Below are 17,454 nucleotides of genomic sequence, written 5' to 3' on the forward strand. Positions count from 1 at the left end.
TTCTCTCTTAGAGGAATTTGGATATGGAAAGCTGTGGCACAGTGTCAGCTCCAGGGCACAGAGGGAAACTAGAAGCCCATGTCAAGTCTCATAAAAGAAAGCATTTCATTTGGTCTTACATACAGTTTCAGAGGTTTAGTTCATTATCATCGTTGTGGGAAGCATGATAGCATACAGGTAAACATGGTGCCAGAGAAGGAGATGAGAGTTCTACATCTTGATCTGACAGCAGCACAAGGGGACTGTCTGTCATTCTCAGCAGAGTTGAGCATATATGACCTCTGAGCACACCCCCACAGTGATATACTTTCTCCAACAAGACCACACCTTTTAATAGTACTACTCCCTATTGCTGTGTATTGAAACACATGAATCTATTGTGGTCATACTTATTTAATTCAACACAGACAGATAACTGTCTATCAGTCTGGGACTGCTCTTATTTAATGATGCCTTACAGACTTACAGGCTTTTATTAATCTCCAGTCTTAAGGTGATTTGTTTTCATAGGACAATTATCATTGTCCAGCTCAGATTTTCATCTTTGCAGCCTATCACTATGCTATTATGGCTTACCTCCTAGAGGCCCAACAAGCAGCTGAAAGAGTCAGATGCAAATACTTAAACCCAAGGACTGGACAGAAGCCAGGGACCCCTCTGGTTGAATAGGAAAAAGCTGTAAGTAGCTGAGGAGGAGGACAACCCTATAGAAAGACCAGAAGTTTCAACTAACCTGGACCCCTGAGATCTCTCAGACACTGAGCCACCAACCAGGCAGCATACACCAGCTGATATGACCCCCCCTCCCCCCCCCAACACATATACAGCAGAGGACTGCCTGCTCTTTCCTCAGTGAGAGAAGATGTACCTTACCCTTGAGAGATTGAGGCCCCTTAGTATGGAGAGTCCTAGTGGGGTTAGGGGTGGGGTGTGGGGATATCCTCTTGGAGAGGGGAGAGGAGGTATGTAATGAGGACCGGTCAAAAAGCAGACTGGGAGGGGAGAGCGGACAATGACTAGATTGTAAAAAAGATTAAAGAAGAAAAGAAACAACAGCAAACCACAGCTGTTTCATTCTGTGCTTGTTTTCTCTGCATCCTGCCTTTCACAGTGTAATTAGCAAATAACCCAGTTTAAGAGGGAAATTACTCAGCACACACCAGTCCCTGCCTCTCTTTGGAGGGTGCTCCACAATTTCAAACTGCACAGATCATTGTGATGGGATTATTTGAGTTTTCCTGGTCCTCTGTTGGTTTTCTTCACCAACTATTATTCTCTATCATTCTGACTTTGTAATTTAATACTAAAATTTACAAGTTTTCTATGAGAAAGAGATACTTGACATTGGGCTTACAGCATGTAGGGCTTCTTTTCATCTGTAATGTGGGAATTTGAATCCTGGCATCTCTCACAATTTCTATCTGTTTTCAGATACACTTTATTTTTAACATGATTATTATAATTCTTGACATGTATTTGTTTTCATATATGGAAAGAAAGTTCTGTGCTGAATCTTAAAATGCAAATGGAAAAAGAGAGGGTACCAGTTGGTTATATAGCTCTAAATGATCGTCCCTGAAAACATACATACAAGCAATATTGTACAGAGTGAGCAGGTTGTATCTAGAAATGTATGTGTATATTTGCATGTAGCAACAATTAATGAAAAATATGCCATGCATTTGAGGAAGAACAAAGAGCAGTATATAGATAGGTTTTAAGTACTAGTTCTCAACTGTGGATTGAATGACCCTTTTATAGGAGTCACTTAAGATCATCAGAAAATATAGATATTTACATTATAATTCATAACAGAAGCAAAATTATAGCTATGAATAGCAACAAAAATAATTTTGTGGTTGAGGGCTACCACAACATAAGGACCCATATTAAAGGTTACAGCATTAAGAAGGTTGAGAACCACTGATCTGGAGGGAAAAAAAGAAAGGTGGGAATAACAAAACTATATTACAATCTAAAAAGAAAGTAAAAAATAATTTCTAAAAGTCTAAAAAAGGAGAATAATATAACAGACTAAACCATTGTCCATATACAAGAATGAAGTAAATTGAAACTGTTGTGTTTAGTTGACATGAAGTTCTAAGAAGAAAAATCATACAAGGTTGGTGAACAATGAAACTGGAGAGGCATTCTGGGTCTAAGTAAGAAAATAGCTTGCACTGCTTTCTGAGTAGTAATTTTGTTTTTATAGCTAATGGGTACCATTAATGAACTTTGGCATGGAAATCTCATAAAATACAGGTGTAAAATTATCATATAAAATAACCCAATTATGGTGTAAAAATTAACTTGAATGAGCAAGGCTAATAGATAAGTGAATCAGATCAGCTAGGAACACAAATGTAGTAGGGCTACAGTGATGATGATGATGATGATGATGATGATGATGATGATGATGACTACAACGACGGAGGAGAGAATATGAGTTGGATAAAGTCAGCATGATTTTGTGGTCAAATGTAAGCAAAGGAAATCAGAAATGCTTAAGTTTGTGGCTGATTGAACAGGTTACCTTGCAATTATAAATTGGTATAGACTAAAAGCACATCTGCTAATGAAGAGATTTGTTGACTTTAAAGAAATTTGAAGTGTGGGACTTAAAACCATGCCAGGAAGTTTGGTAAGGCAGAGCAGGTGTTGACCCAGAGGCTCTGTGGGCACACAACTGAAGCTTAGGTCACTCCCAGCTCCCAACACAACTTCTAACTTGGAACATGTGCCATTCTTATCACATAGAAGACACATGATCTGTGGCTGTGTAGGCTCAAATCAGAGTTCTCTATGCTATTGAGGTACCTAGAGGCTCTAAGGGCTTATCTAATAAGCTTCTCTTCCCAGACATTCCTCCCTGCAAAAGGTATTTAATCTCAGGCCCACCCAGAGAAGTGTGGTTTTATGTATCCATTTTTCTCCATGACAATAAACTGTTTAGAACCATGGACTGTCTCTTTTCACCAAGATCCACAGTGGGGAGCCATAAAGAAGGCCTTTGTCTACAGTGCTGCTTCCTAATCTTCTGTAGTAGACCAGCCTGCACTCTCAGACAACTGCCACCAAGCCTGCCTTTGCTAAGCTAAGTACAATCTCCACACTGGGACAAGCCAGAGTTCCCCTCTTTTCCCGGACCCATGCTAGACGCTTCCACCAGCCCTAGTTCCCCAACTCCATTCTCTACTATTCCTTGACTTCCAACTGCACTTGGATGTTCAAGAGTCTGAGAACCCTTTGGCCCCGAGGCAGCCCCAGCTTTCCCACACCTAAGACTGTCCTTTCCCAGCCCAATCAGCGCTTCCCTACAGTACAGCACCTGAACTGTTAGTGGCATGGGACAAGGGCAAACTCCCTGAATTCTGCCTCCCAAAGTGGCCCTGCCCTGTGGTAGCACAGATGTGGGCCAACAACCCTACATTTCTTTTACAAGAACATTATTTATAAGTAGTATTATAATGGTGTTTCTAAGCATTAATAAGGACATCAGAATTTGATGTAAAATGTAAAAATATTATTCAGGGCAGTGTGGAGATTCTTAATAAAGACTAGAACCTAGACAGGTTCTTCACTGTCCACTAGCAAGGAACCAAGCTTGATTATCAGTTCTTCAAAATTAAATCAAGGTAAACCCCCCCCCCCCAAGAACAACTTTTCCCCTGAAAATTTGTTTATTCATTTGCAGGTTTATTTCCTACACAGTCTTCTACCTCGAAACACAGAAAGAACATTAGAGAGAAATGAAGATCTTTCATGACAAATAAATAGAGGTTTTTTTTTGAAAAGCAGTTTTACAGTTCATAAGAGAAATTTTCTGTAGTCAAAGTAATTCCTGTGACATATTAAATTCTTCTGTTATTATGTTAAGTATTAGATCATTTATTTATTCATGCTTATACTATTTATAATTTAAATATAGTTTTTAAAATGGAACTTTGCTTGTGAATTCCACTTCCTGAAAACTTAGGCTTTCTGCTTCTCACCTTGATAGAGAACAGGAAACAGACTTCACTTCCAAACATAAGTGCATTAAAGCTTGGAAAATTCATTTAATATCTGGTCATTAGGAAACATAGTGTCTGAGACAAAGAAAATAAACAAACAATTCCCCATTTCTAGGCTTTATGTTTTGAGGTGCATCGTAAGTGCAAGTAAGAATGCCCAGACAGAGTACCTTGTCTTTGTTGCACAGAATGGTAACAGTAAATTGGCTTTTAGAAAAAAGTACAACAAAATTATGAAAAGACAGTGAGATTCAAGCAAGAAACTATGTGAGCATACAACAACATGATGTCAAAGTTGTTATCACATATGAAATAAAACAGATTCAAAAAGTTAAATTAATTTCATCTGTCTGAGATTCTACAGAAGCTAATGCAATCATGGCATAAGACAGGGTAGTGACTGTAGGATTAGAATGGTGACAGACAGGGTCAGCAAACCAGCATCAAAGAAGCTTATGCACTGATGGAGACAGTGGTGTTTGCTAGTTAGCTATGCATTTGCCAGTCATTAGGAAATAGTATACTCAACATATACACTACAATGTACACAAATTAGATCTCTAAAAAAGTTAAATAAATGGGTACAAATGGACCTTTTGTGCTCAATCATAAAAAGCCTAGAATAATATCAATCAAATTACAACTGTAAAATAATTAATTGAAACAAAGAACTTTGAGTACCTATTTTCTATATGTAAATCATACTATAATACATTTTCTTAAGATAATTGAGAATAGTTCATGAAAATCTGAAATAAAATCAATACAAGTTATAAGAAAATTTAATATTTTAACTCCATCATCTTATTCTGCATATTCCATCATCTTATTATGGACATGTAATGATAATTTACATTTTAATTTGGAAGTACTAGGTAATTTTAACCAGGTTCTTCCATTTAAACCTCTTATATATTTTGAGAAAGTTGTGACCACATCATTAACTTTAATAAAAGTTTACTAAATCTTATATGGTATCTAACAAAAAAAGGGAACAAAACTGATATGATAACATAAAATGTCTTCACTAAACCTCCATGTTCAATCAGGATTTGCTCTGAGTTTCACATGTTATCACAATTTAATATTATCATGCAGTTGGATAAATATACACATTTTGTTTTAGTTTCAAAGGCAACATTTTTTAATGTATTCCTCTTCTACACTGGTATTAAATTCTTACTTTTTGGTCATACTTGACCTCCAGAGCCAATCTTTATCTCTCACAATCAGTCACTGAGCTTTAGCTAACCTCCAAAATCTGGTACTTCATTTCACTTCCATAGTAGCCTGCTCTTGCTTGGTAAGTATATTTCTTAGAAACACTCATCGAAGCAGTTGATGTTTTAAAATATGATATTGTAATCTATGCATCTTGGTGTCAGGTGACATAAGATTTGTCTACTTGTGTTTATGTCTGTTTAGTCCTTCCATTTAAATGTCTTGAACATATTTGAGGGTTGTAGAACAGAAGGGGTCTGAGGAAGAATGAATGATGTCTAAGAAGACACATTCTGAAAGTAGAAAGTATATTATCAAATTGCGAAGCTACTATGTTTTCAGGATACCCACTCTTTTATGGGTATGTGTAATGGTAAATAATTTAAAAGCCGCAACTCAGGCTGGCTATCCTGGCAGTGGTGTGGCTCTGCTTAGCTCAGGCCACCATGTTACATGGCCAGAAGCCAAGCACATTACAGCTGGAAGCGGCCAGAGGCCACTCGTGTCACAAATAGAATCGACCAGGGGCCATGTATGCCACAACTAGACCCACAAGATGCCATTGTGGTGGCTAGATCAGCTAATGCACCATGCTGTCCACAATGCTTGGCTGAGCCCAGATAATACCTATCATCTAGCGGTACCCGGTAGAATGAAGACCCATAATACTTAATGGCTATCCAATTGGTACATATATTTGATAATGCTCAATTAACAAATGCCCACACAATTAGAATTGTTAACCCAATTAAGTAACCTAGATATGAATAACTATCTGAGACTGCTAAAGACACTCGGACATCTCCAGCCAACTACTCCTCCTCTTCCTACCTTCATCTTCTCCCCTTCCTCTCCTTCTCTCTCTTCACTCCTCCCACATTAACTCCACTGCAAACAATGTATTAGCAGCAGAAAACCATCCTGCTACTGGTATGGTATTTGTATTTCACTTTATATTCTGTTATTTTATGAATCAAGAGAGGGAAAATAACTCATTCTATTTTCTGGGAAAAGTAGTCCACTCATTCAAATTTTATGGTTGTTTGTGTGATTGCCTCCCAAGGCTCACGTGTTAAAATACTTGGTTCTCAGTTGATATAACTGTTTGGGAAGAATTAGAGGTGTTGGTGGAGTGTTTCAGTGAGGATAAGCTTTGAGGTTTAAGAGAGTCCTGTTATTACCAATATTCCCTCTGCCTCCTACTTGTGGTTCAAAATATGCACTCTCAGCAGTTCCTGCTGCCATGGCTTCAGTCAGCCAAGAGGCTTCCAGCCATCTGGAATCATAAGCCCAATTAAACTTTTTTAAAAAATAGTTTGCAGTGCTCATGGTGTGTTATCACAGCAATAGGAAAGTAATAAGGACAACTAGCAGCCTACCTTTCTGGTTGCTGTCTCAGCCATTTTCTTGTTAATCTATTTTATGGACCAATTTTAAGAAAATTAAAATCTCTATTCCTCATTTACAATCTTCCTGCACACAGCAAATTCATGACATTTTTCAGAGTTATAAAATGTCTATTTCTCAGTGAAGTCATAATCTATATGATGAAGAATGGCATTGTCTAACAAAGATCATCAGCTAGCAGGGATAAAGATTTTAAATATAGAGAAATGGAGATGAGAATTATTTATAAACTCTGGTCCCTAAACAACGTTACTCAACAGTGGGAGTGTGGACTAGTACCCAAGGGCAGGAATACAACCTCCTATCTCTTGTTTCTTATTAGAAACAAATGATGTGTAAGATTGTAATGACATCTCTTTCACCCAGTGCATGTAATTCTTTCTCCCTAATATACTCATGTATAAGCATTGCTTACAAATATGCCAGTTATATTAATTGGCAGACTTATTGGATCCCAATAATGCCAACTACCTCACCCTTAAGTAATATAAGCTCTCTAGATTGATGTTATTATAAAGCACATATATTTTTTTCAGTCAAACTCTGCAGACCAGAGCCCAGTGAATATATTGTGTGTTATGTCATAGTGGTGTCTCTTTAAATTCAGCAATGTATATTTAACCTTATAGAGCTGGATAATGAGGTTCATACTTGGAATCTCAGTATTCTAGAGTTGAGGGAATAGGATTGCCCATATGTTCAAAGCAACTTGTATTCTATAGCAAGCTCTAGGCTTGTCTGGGGTATAAAATGAAACACTATTCTGAAATAGAAGGTCTTTTGAGGGATTGAGGATGGGACTCAATGGTAGAGGAGTAGTCTAGTAAATACAGTTGAGTTTGATCCCTAAGTGAGTACGAGGCTGGCTGGGGAAGAGATGATGCTGGGTTTTCTCTGCTCTAGCACTTACTACTCCAGAATTATAAGATACACTATCTCTTTGTATCTGCCTTCATGATGTATCTGAACTATTATCTTTAACACAGTTGTCGTGTCTAGAATGTCTGCAATAACTTGCATCTTCTGTTTGTTTTTATGCAGGAATTGTTCTTCTCCATTATCATACTCCATCTGTAAGTACTCAGCATTTACTATCAGTACTCAGAAACTTGTCTTTACTGCCATTATACCATTGTAGGCACACGGTGCTACAGTCTTCACACTAATAGCGCACACTTGATTAAATCATGATATCTATCTTGCTAACAAAAATCTATTTTTGGAGAGCATTTGTGTTTCTGAGAATTTCTACAGTATTTAATATAAACTATAGAAGATTGAATAAAGTTTAGTGTTTCCCAATAAATGGAACTAGAATGCTCTGCAAGGCAACATTGTTTATTTACTGCTTTTGCACTATATTTTTCCTATCCATGCTGTTCTCATATGTGTCATTTAAAAATTATTTTTGTTTTAACATAAGGACTCACTCAGTCTGTGCTTTCTCCCTTTGAATTATATTTTAAGTCAATGAATGCATTTAGGATGCAAACATGTGATTTCCACATCTTCTCTACATTTTTTCTTTTGAATTGAACTTATGCATTACATATATGTGGGTCCTCTGCTTTTTATCATCCTGACTGTAATCATAACCATAGTTGATAACCAATACGGTTTCAATTAGATAAAATTACTCACTATTTTGGGTACTGTGATGCAGTGATCAGAAGAAAGAGAACTGATTTATTCAGCATTAGCTGCCAAATTATAAACAGCTTCCACCTGCCTTGTTAAAATCCAAGTCAATCTTAATGCTAGTGAACTAATGAAACTTTTCAGTGCTCTATTTTAGTTCCTGAATTTAATGTTGCCAGGGTAGGACTCACACCTCATATAATTTCTTTATACCAACTAAACAACAGAATTTTTGCACAAAAAAAAATTGTCTTAAATTCCAAATATAAAATTTGGAGATTCAAAAATGATAGACTGTTTCTTTGATTAGGTCCCTGTATTCATAGAAAAATTTATGTAGGAAAAATTATGGCTTTCCAAGACTTTAACAAATATTAATGAGTAGTAAAGATTTGAAAATTACATTATTGAATACAAGATGGAAATCAACAGTAAGGGAAAAGAGAAATAGAGAAATGGGTTAAACAAACCCAAGCATGCACAAGGAAGCCTTCTAAACTCCTAGTGCATAAGTTACACACACACACACACACACACACACACACACACACACACACACTATGCATAAACATTTATTTAACCTGCATGGGTGAAGAAAAACACTGCTAGCAGAAGACAGAGATTGTTAAATGAAAGTCTCAACACCACCAGACATGCACAGGTTGAAATATTGGTCAGGTATACACCAGAGACACTCAAAACAATGCAGGTTGTTATCACAGTTTTTGTTGCCCACTATAACTAGGGGTAAGACCCTTTTCTGAAGACACCATGCATCTAGGTCTCAAAACAAAGGAAAGTTAATCTGAAACTGACCAGGAAACTTTCTCACTACTAGGTTTCACAGTACCAAAACATACTATGCAGACTTTTGCTGGGGATAAAAGGCATCAGTGCTCTTACCCAGCTCTGAACTTTGCATGCTACAATATGATTTGCAAGGCAAAATATGCCCAAGAACGCAAAATGGTAAGAATTTCTACCGGAGTAACCAACTGCTCTCCTGATTGAATTGAAGGACTCCTCTTCCAGAGGGAGGAATTCAGCCAGGTCATCACAGCTAGGGAAATTGTCAGTTCTAAGGGTGAACCTATTGGAGTTGATTTTATGGTAATTTTGATTGTCAAAGTGTTTCCTACTAAATATTTGTGTTTTCATTTATGGATTTGTGCTGCTCTCAACCTTGGTCAGGGAAGTTTCCCACTGAGGTGGACAACAGTTAACACAGAGAGGTAACTGTCCATAGTGCAGGGTGCTGGGAATAAATGATTGAACATGCTAAGCTGGAGATGAAATCTGTTCTTCAGTACTGGCACAGCCACCCAAGGCTTAGGGCACATTGTAGAGGGGGCGGGGAAGAATTTAATATCCAGAGGATGGGGAAAAGTGCTGTGACATGCTGACTTCTGGATGTGACCTCAGAGCAGCTGTAGTTACCTGCACAGACCTTCATGAGTTCAAGTCAGTCAAAAGTCCCAGCATGGATGGAAGAGAGGCTCTTAATTTCCCAATTCTATTAGAAAACTCATTTTAGCAAGTGGTAGCTATTAAGGGAGGGAAAGTCATTCTTTTTGGTGCTGGGAGGATTAGAAGACTGCTCATGCCCATAACCCCATGCCTATTCATCTATGAGAAATGCTAACTGCATTTAGTGGATTATATAAAACAGATATGAAATTGGGAAGGAGTTGTATTGGGGGAATTGTCCTCAGGGGAGTTGTAGGGATGGATTGACAGATGGCTGTGACCAAATGAACTGTGAACATATATGAACCGTTCATAGAATAAAACATTAAGAGAAAAAAATGGCCACTGGCATATGTAAACTACCTAACAAAATCAGGATGATTTGTTTTTGGTTAATATACACAGATTAGTTCAATAGATGAAAAACTATACAGTATGTAACATGAGTTCTACTCAGGTTTACAAGGTCCAACAGTGATACTAATACTATTCTATAAACATTGGCCTTTTAAAAAGAATCTGAACACAGACCAGCTGGCATATTAGTAGCTGTGATACTTTAACAAGTTAGCTTCTATTATGATAGTGTAAGAAGCATTTATTTATGTCATCCCAAATAAAATAAGTAACTAGTATTCATTCAACAATATTGACCAGCTACTTGTAAAAAGCAAATTGGATTGGAATAAAAATCAGTCATATAATTGTACTGTATGACAGAAAAATGGGGTTCTAGGTTGGGTAGAACCTAGATTCTCAGAATCTACCATTCTCAAAGAATTTATTCTTTTAAAAAAAAGAGAATTACAATTTTTCACACATATGCTGTATATACCAACAACTCTCAAACCTCTCCCTTACATCTCCCCCCACAAAATCTCAAGTTCAAGTCTATTTATCTTTTTTTGTGACTCATTGAAATTAATCAAGAGCATCTATATGACAAATGGTATGTAGCTATGCACACCCTAGTGCGCTCAGCAGTAGATACACAATTAAAGACAGAGACCCTTTCTTCTAGAATTCATCAATGTCCACTGGCTCAGGGCTATGCTGCTTCCTTTTTTTTTTTTTTTTCAATTTGATAGAAACTTGAGTCACCTGGGAAAAGGGGCTCTCAGTTGAAGAATTACCTCTATTAAATTGGCTTGCATACAACTCTATGGGACACTTTCTTAGTGACCAAATGATATGGGAGAATCCAGATCACTATGCGTGGTAACAGCTGCCTGTAAACAGCTCACCTCCATGATTTCTACTTCAGGCTCTTGCATTGGATTTCTTCAACAACCCAAAAGCCAAAGAAATCCTTTCCTTCCCAAGCTTCTTTTGGTCTCATTAACAGAAATCTAGCTAATACAAGAGGTAAAGGTGGAGAGCCATGAGTGTGCCTCCTTCCTTGACTGATTTTTGATAATGCATTCTTGTGTGGGCCCAGTGCAGGTAACTACAGTTTTTATGAGCTGAGAATGGCATTGGTTGGAGAAGTCTGAAGAAACATGTTTCTTAGTTCTGTACCCTATCTTCTATCTCAATACTTCATACTTTCTCTTGCACAGTGTGTCATGAGCCTTACAAGAATAGTATCAGTGGCTTGTATAGAAGTGGCCCCACAGCTTATACTTGAAAGGCCCCCCAAAAACCCATTAGATTAATATATATATTAATATATATATATATATATATATATATATAACACATAATATATAATATAATATATATATAACACATAAGGACAATTTATAATAATATATACAAATTAAGGGATTTATAGTAGACAGTATTTAATTCATATTAAAAGAACTGAAGGGAAATTTCTGCAAGATTTTATATTTAGTGAGACATCCATCAAAAGTTGGATGAACTTAGGTGAAAAGAATGGTGAATAAGGGATAGAGAAAGTAATGTTTTGAAAGTGATCAGTTTTTAATATGTTCACCAGTAGAAGCAGTATAATATGGTAGGTGAATAGTTTTCCCAAAGAAAATGAAGATAAAAACTAACATATCCTGATGGCATACTGCATGCCTATTGTCTTTTACCACATCATACATGATATCTCAATCTCTACAAGGTTTTACATGTTCCACTTTACAGGCAATAAGATGGAAGTTTAAAGTGAAAGACACACTTTATAGAGAAAATAAACTATGGGATAGTAAGTGTCTTAAAAATAGGGCTAGTTTTCCTAGGCATTGGAAACTCAAAGAAGGGAACAATTCTACTGTTGTTTAGCAGATGTCCTGGAAAGGACTGGAGCAGGATCTAGGGATGAGGTCAGATGGAGACACTGCAACAGTAGAAAGGATTCACAGTGAAGCTGAATGAGAGACCAGTCTGAAGGACCTTAGCCTGTCCAAAGTGATGGACATTCTCTGGGGACAAAAGTGACCAGAACACAAATAGGGTGAAAGACAAGTGCACACATGTACACACACAGGAAAGTTACAATTAAACACTTGTATAAAATGTCCTCATGAAATACAGTTCTATATACAATGAAAATATCCCAGTACGGAAAAAAATTGGTAATGTGTATTTTGGGGAAAAATAATTCTAGAAAAGTATGCTTTATAACTCTTGAACAATTTAACTGTCTGCCAATTCTCAGCAAATGACAGTGCAATTTTGCCTTATACTTAAACTACTTTTCTGAAATCAATTCTGGGTCTCTGGTTTTCATTTTTCTTTTGAATTGCCCGGTTGCTTTCCCTGATCCCTACATGCAAATTATCCCCATTGTTTTGGCTTCTACATCCCTACTCATTTAAAAATATTTGAAGTAGTTATTTTCTATTCTGCTCTTTTATAATTATAATCATTACCTTATCATCGGATACTTCTTTTCTCTTTTATAAAATTCATAGCACTTCTCTTACTCATCATTTCTCTTGTTATAATGTTTCTAAATCAATGACTATTTTCCCCCAAACAAATCTCTGCATAATTAGGTGGACTTTGTGCATTTCTACTAGGAAGAACTTATTTATATTGATGTCAGTAAGTCAAATTTAGAAAAATAAAATCAACTCTGGTTATTTATTTTAGAATGATTCTAAGTCAAAGCATGCATGCAAAAAGTAAAAATTATCTTTTGAAACTGATTAATTTTAATATTCTTACGGAAAACAATTAAGTTCACCAGCAGAAATTAAAAAAAAACCTAACATTTTACAGAATTTCAGTATCAAAGCACAATATATTTTCATAGAAACAAATACATCACTACCATAGGATCACACTAAAGAAAGGTTTTTACATAAAGCTGTTTGCCATTATGAAAACCAGTGGTAATAATAATGTAATGCACCAGTTCATCCTTGTTAGATTTTTTTAAAAATACACTTCCTGGCCTGCAGGAGTATTTGCCAGGATACAAACAAACAAAAAAAAAAAAGTAAATTCAGTTCTAAGAACGCTAGCAAGCTCTGTCTGTTGTCTCACCCTTTAGTTATGACATGATTCCAGGAGTGTTCTCACAAAACTGCTTGGGCTTTCTCCACATGCCTGTGTGGCCCTAGCTAAGGTACCAAATATTTTCACTTGGAAATTAAAAGATTATTTTAATACAAAATAAAAAGTGCAACATCAGGACTTAATATTTGGCACAATGCAACTTAATACAAGAGACAAACTGCCCAGTTCTTAGAGTAAGGCAGACAGAGATTTAGTATAGGTCAGAACACAGTACTGGACTGGTTTGGGAAAAAAAGTGACTTAAAAGTTTTGTTTAGTTTTAGGGCTGATTGTTTTTCAATGCACAGATAATTCTCTAAGGGCCATTCACAGTCACTTTAGATACACTTCATCAGTGGCATATACAAAGCACCATATAATATAAGAAATGTAGAACATCATGATTATATAATTAACTGTAGAAATAACTGCTAAGAAAATATAGCAATATTTAACACAGGATTTCTAAAACCATTAAATGTTCATTACTTTTCCCAATGCTAATGTCCCATGTTTTATTTTATACACTTTGTCTATCAAGAGTGGCCCGAATTTGTACTCTGGAGGTGGGCTGACAATACTTGCTCTCTTCTGTACAGTAATGTTACAGTCGTATACAGACGTCAGAAATGTGGCATTTGGAATGGGCTTCTGTTCCCTTCCCAAGTGTTCTCAGTCAAACAACAGCAAATACCCGGAATGCCTTTCCTCCTGTAGGGTTCTGTAAACTGCAAGAGCACAAAAGACATTAAGGTCATCTGTATATATAATCCTCCCAATAAGTCATGCTCTGTGAGGACATTCAAGCAAGTAGCTCCACATAGCCAGATGGCCCAACTGTCTCAGACTGTCAAAATTTACTGTTCCACTGAAGCTCTGGTAAGGATGACATAATCCTCTAGGTAGCAGTTGCCTGCTGGACTGAACATTACTAAAGTAACTTGAGAAGCTCATGAAGGCCAGTAGCCACTATACAGTTTCACAGCCCCTGGAGCATGCTATCACGAATTGCCTCCTTCAGTTGTAATACAGTGGATTTAGGCAGTGGCCCTTTCACCCTTGTTGTAAGGATACTGAGACTGCACTTTACAATTGGTTTATCTCATTAATAGTTATTTACAACATAGAGCCTGGCCGATACTTAAGTAACATGGTAGAGTACTGGCTTATTATCATTTCTTAACTTTAATACAATACAAATATAGACTGTATCCCCATCACTCAGTGTAAGTCATAGCATTGATAGTTTTGAGAAAAATGACAGTGAAATTTAATGATCGAATTTGGAAAGAACTAAAATATGGAAATTCTTTCTTTCTCTCTCTCTCTCTCTCTCTCTCTCTCTCTCTCTCTCTCTCTCTCTTTGTGTGTGTGTGTGTCTGTGTGTGTCTGTATCTTTCTCTCCACCTAATACCATTTGGGGTTAGTTTTATTTTATAGAAAACAAAGTAATGCAAAACTATGTATTTTTATTCTAAATACAAGGCTTATTTGTATTTTATACAAAATTTTGTTTTGTAGTTGATGAACAAAATAAACTTCTTTTTTATATTTATTCTCATACAATAAGTAGGGAAAGAATTTTAAAGAGAGAAAGTAAGGGTACTGACCAAAGTAAGCATGCATGACACACTGACATGCCATGCCAGGCATATATGTACATGGAAGACTAACTTTAAAGTCATTTCAAGGTCATGAGCCAAGATGCAGAAAGTCTTCTTCTCAGCCATGGCTTCCTGATATATTCCCATGTGAAAAAAAGGCACTCAGTGTATGAATCTTCATTGGGAATAGCAATCTGGACTCTCTATGGGCTCCATGGGATAGTTTTTGTGTTTTTAGAAACTACTAGAAGCCCTACTTTTCTCTGCTATAATTTTGAAATATGTTTCAGGAAATATCTAAAATTTAGGTATCTCCATAAATAAATGGGATATTGATGATTTTAAAAATTCATTACAAGTTTATATTTATCTTTAATAGTTTATAAACTGAGTAGATAAATTTTCCAAGTCATAAAAATATGTCTCACTAATTAGCTGAACAACGTAAGCTAGCCTGAAAAAGTTTATTTACATCACACTAAGCATACGCTTTCAAATCAAAAAAGAAATTATTTCCAGGGAAAATAAGACTCGTTGTGTTGGTCAAATACTTTGTCAAATAACTGGATTAGAGAAATACTCAGTGCCTTGCACACCTAGAAAGAAACATAAAAACTAATCTAGAAAATATGAAAGAGGATGAAGGAAATGTCTTTTTTATAAGATCAATTAACAAAAGACTGGTTCTCTGGGTAATCCGATTTCCATGTTGTTTTTTCATAAGCCTACAGGAGACAGCTACGTCTGGTACTACAGTTCCTCTCATCCCAGAAGGAACAGCAGCCATGCAAGGGCTCAAAGGAAACTCATAGTTCCGCATTCTAAGTAGAACTGCAGAGCAGCAACAAGTAAGACAGCCAACTAAAATCTTACATAATATGTGTTTTGTTGGACTTTACCTTTCTGAGAAGATTCCGTTCTGAAAAGAAGCAGTGTACATCTTTCTTTTATCCACAGGCATGACATCCACATAACCACCATTATTTCGAACCACCCCAGCATGCACCGCTGCTCTGCAGATACTAGACAGCTGAGCAAGTAAAAACAATAGCCATCATTAGGAAGAAATTCCATGCCAGACTTGCCTATTCTCTGCTCTATAGTGCAGCCAGTAAGCGGCTGTTGCATAATATTCTACTCATTAAGGGGTATTTGGGAAGTAATGCATCAAACCAGCTCTGAGCAAGTTTGAATGTAGAGGCTAAACATAGCTGGCATCGCAAAACCTCACTACCATTAATATTGTTCTGTCCCAGCAGAATTTTAGAACCAAAGGAGTACACAGCAAATTAATTCCTTTTAATTCTTCAAGCAGTTTTTGATACCATTCATAATTCTCAGCCTTTGCTGGTAGATATTGGGACATGTGCAATGGAACAATCACAATGAAGAGAAAATGATGCTCCCTTCTTTCTGATTTTACTTATAAGCAACTCAACTATAGCTCTTCACATGTCTAAGATCCATTTGCCAGAATGCAGGCATACATGAAATGGAGGGGTTTTTCTGCTGACGAAAATAATCTATGCACATCCATCTTACTATGCCATGCTCACATACTCAGCTACAAATCTAAGCTAAACAGGAATTCTATGAAGGAGAAGCTTTATTTAATGTTTCTGATCCAAATTTTCAATGTTTAAAACTATCATCTTCCCAAGTCAAATCTTCTTTTGGACCGTGGAAGTCTTCCCTCAATCCAAACATTGGCTTCCATCAAAATATTCTATGGAAATGTACCAGTAGCTGGTTATCAAGGCAATGCTGGACAGGAAGGATCTGGCTTGTTTCAATAACCCACAATCCATTTCACCTCCTGATAGTCTTTCCCCAACCTGCTGCAGGTGGCCATTTGGTTCTTTTCACAATTCACAATGGAGATGATTTCATAAGGGTTTTAATGTTCACACAAGCGTGAATGTCTGGCCTGACCTTGCTTTATCATAGTGCGCTGACCCCTGAGCATCAGTCAGGATTTATTAGCTCCAGGAGCCTGAAGTCTAATCCTTCCTCTGTTTTTGCTCTATTATAAAATGCAGTCTGTCAAAGACTACATGTCCTTCCACAGAGGAGGAGGCATCTCACATAGCAGGTTTAAATCCAAAGTGCCTTGGTCACTGGATGCAGGATGCTCATAATAGATGAAATTAAAAGTAATTTTTGGACATTTCAGTATTCCTCTTGTATTATTAAAATACTGTAATCAGCATTCTCCCCTCAAGGCACTGGAAATGCTTCCATGTGATGATCATTAATCCTGTAGGTATTTTAGAGTACTGTTTTGCTCTTAAGCATGTAGTCAACAGGCATTCTCCCTGAGTTCAGAGGTTAAGTTTCTTCCTACCCATCCTTTAGAAAAATATATTATTGAAATTATGCATTTCATTTGTGAATATAGAGGAATTTTGAACAAAGTCAGATTAATACAATCTGTAGTGAGCTACAAAAAAGATGTCCATAGTAGCAGGATACATAACATATGTTGAGCTCCATAGGCAGAAAGAGAGCAACACGCAAGGGAGGAGAAGGCAGCAGGAGAGAAGCTAGTTGATTCCTCTCTTTCTTTCCATACCAACCTTAATTGGTTTCACATCTTGTGAAAGCAAAAACATTTGGGACGCTTAGTCTATAACTCTGCAGTTACTGTG

General features: G+C 36.7%; 1 protein-coding gene across 1 annotated transcript in view; it reads right to left on the reverse strand.

Moving 5' to 3' along the window:
* Window positions 1-12,771: 12,771 nt before the first annotated feature.
* Window positions 12,772-17,454, reverse strand: part of Crispld1 (cysteine rich secretory protein LCCL domain containing 1) — a 34,177-nt gene continuing 29,494 nt past the window's right edge. The window contains exons 14-15 of the mRNA XM_076924290.1: window positions 15,706-15,836; window positions 12,772-13,930 (exon numbers count right to left, since the gene is read on the reverse strand). Coding sequence (XP_076780405.1) covers window positions 13,879-13,930; window positions 15,706-15,836 — 183 coding nt within the window. The 3' untranslated portion in view covers window positions 12,772-13,878. The remainder of the gene's footprint in view (window positions 13,931-15,705; window positions 15,837-17,454) is intronic.

The sequence above is a fragment of the Arvicanthis niloticus genome, chromosome 25, assembly GCF_011762505.2.
Source record: "Arvicanthis niloticus isolate mArvNil1 chromosome 25, mArvNil1.pat.X, whole genome shotgun sequence".
Lineage (NCBI taxonomy): Eukaryota > Metazoa > Chordata > Mammalia > Rodentia > Muridae > Arvicanthis > Arvicanthis niloticus.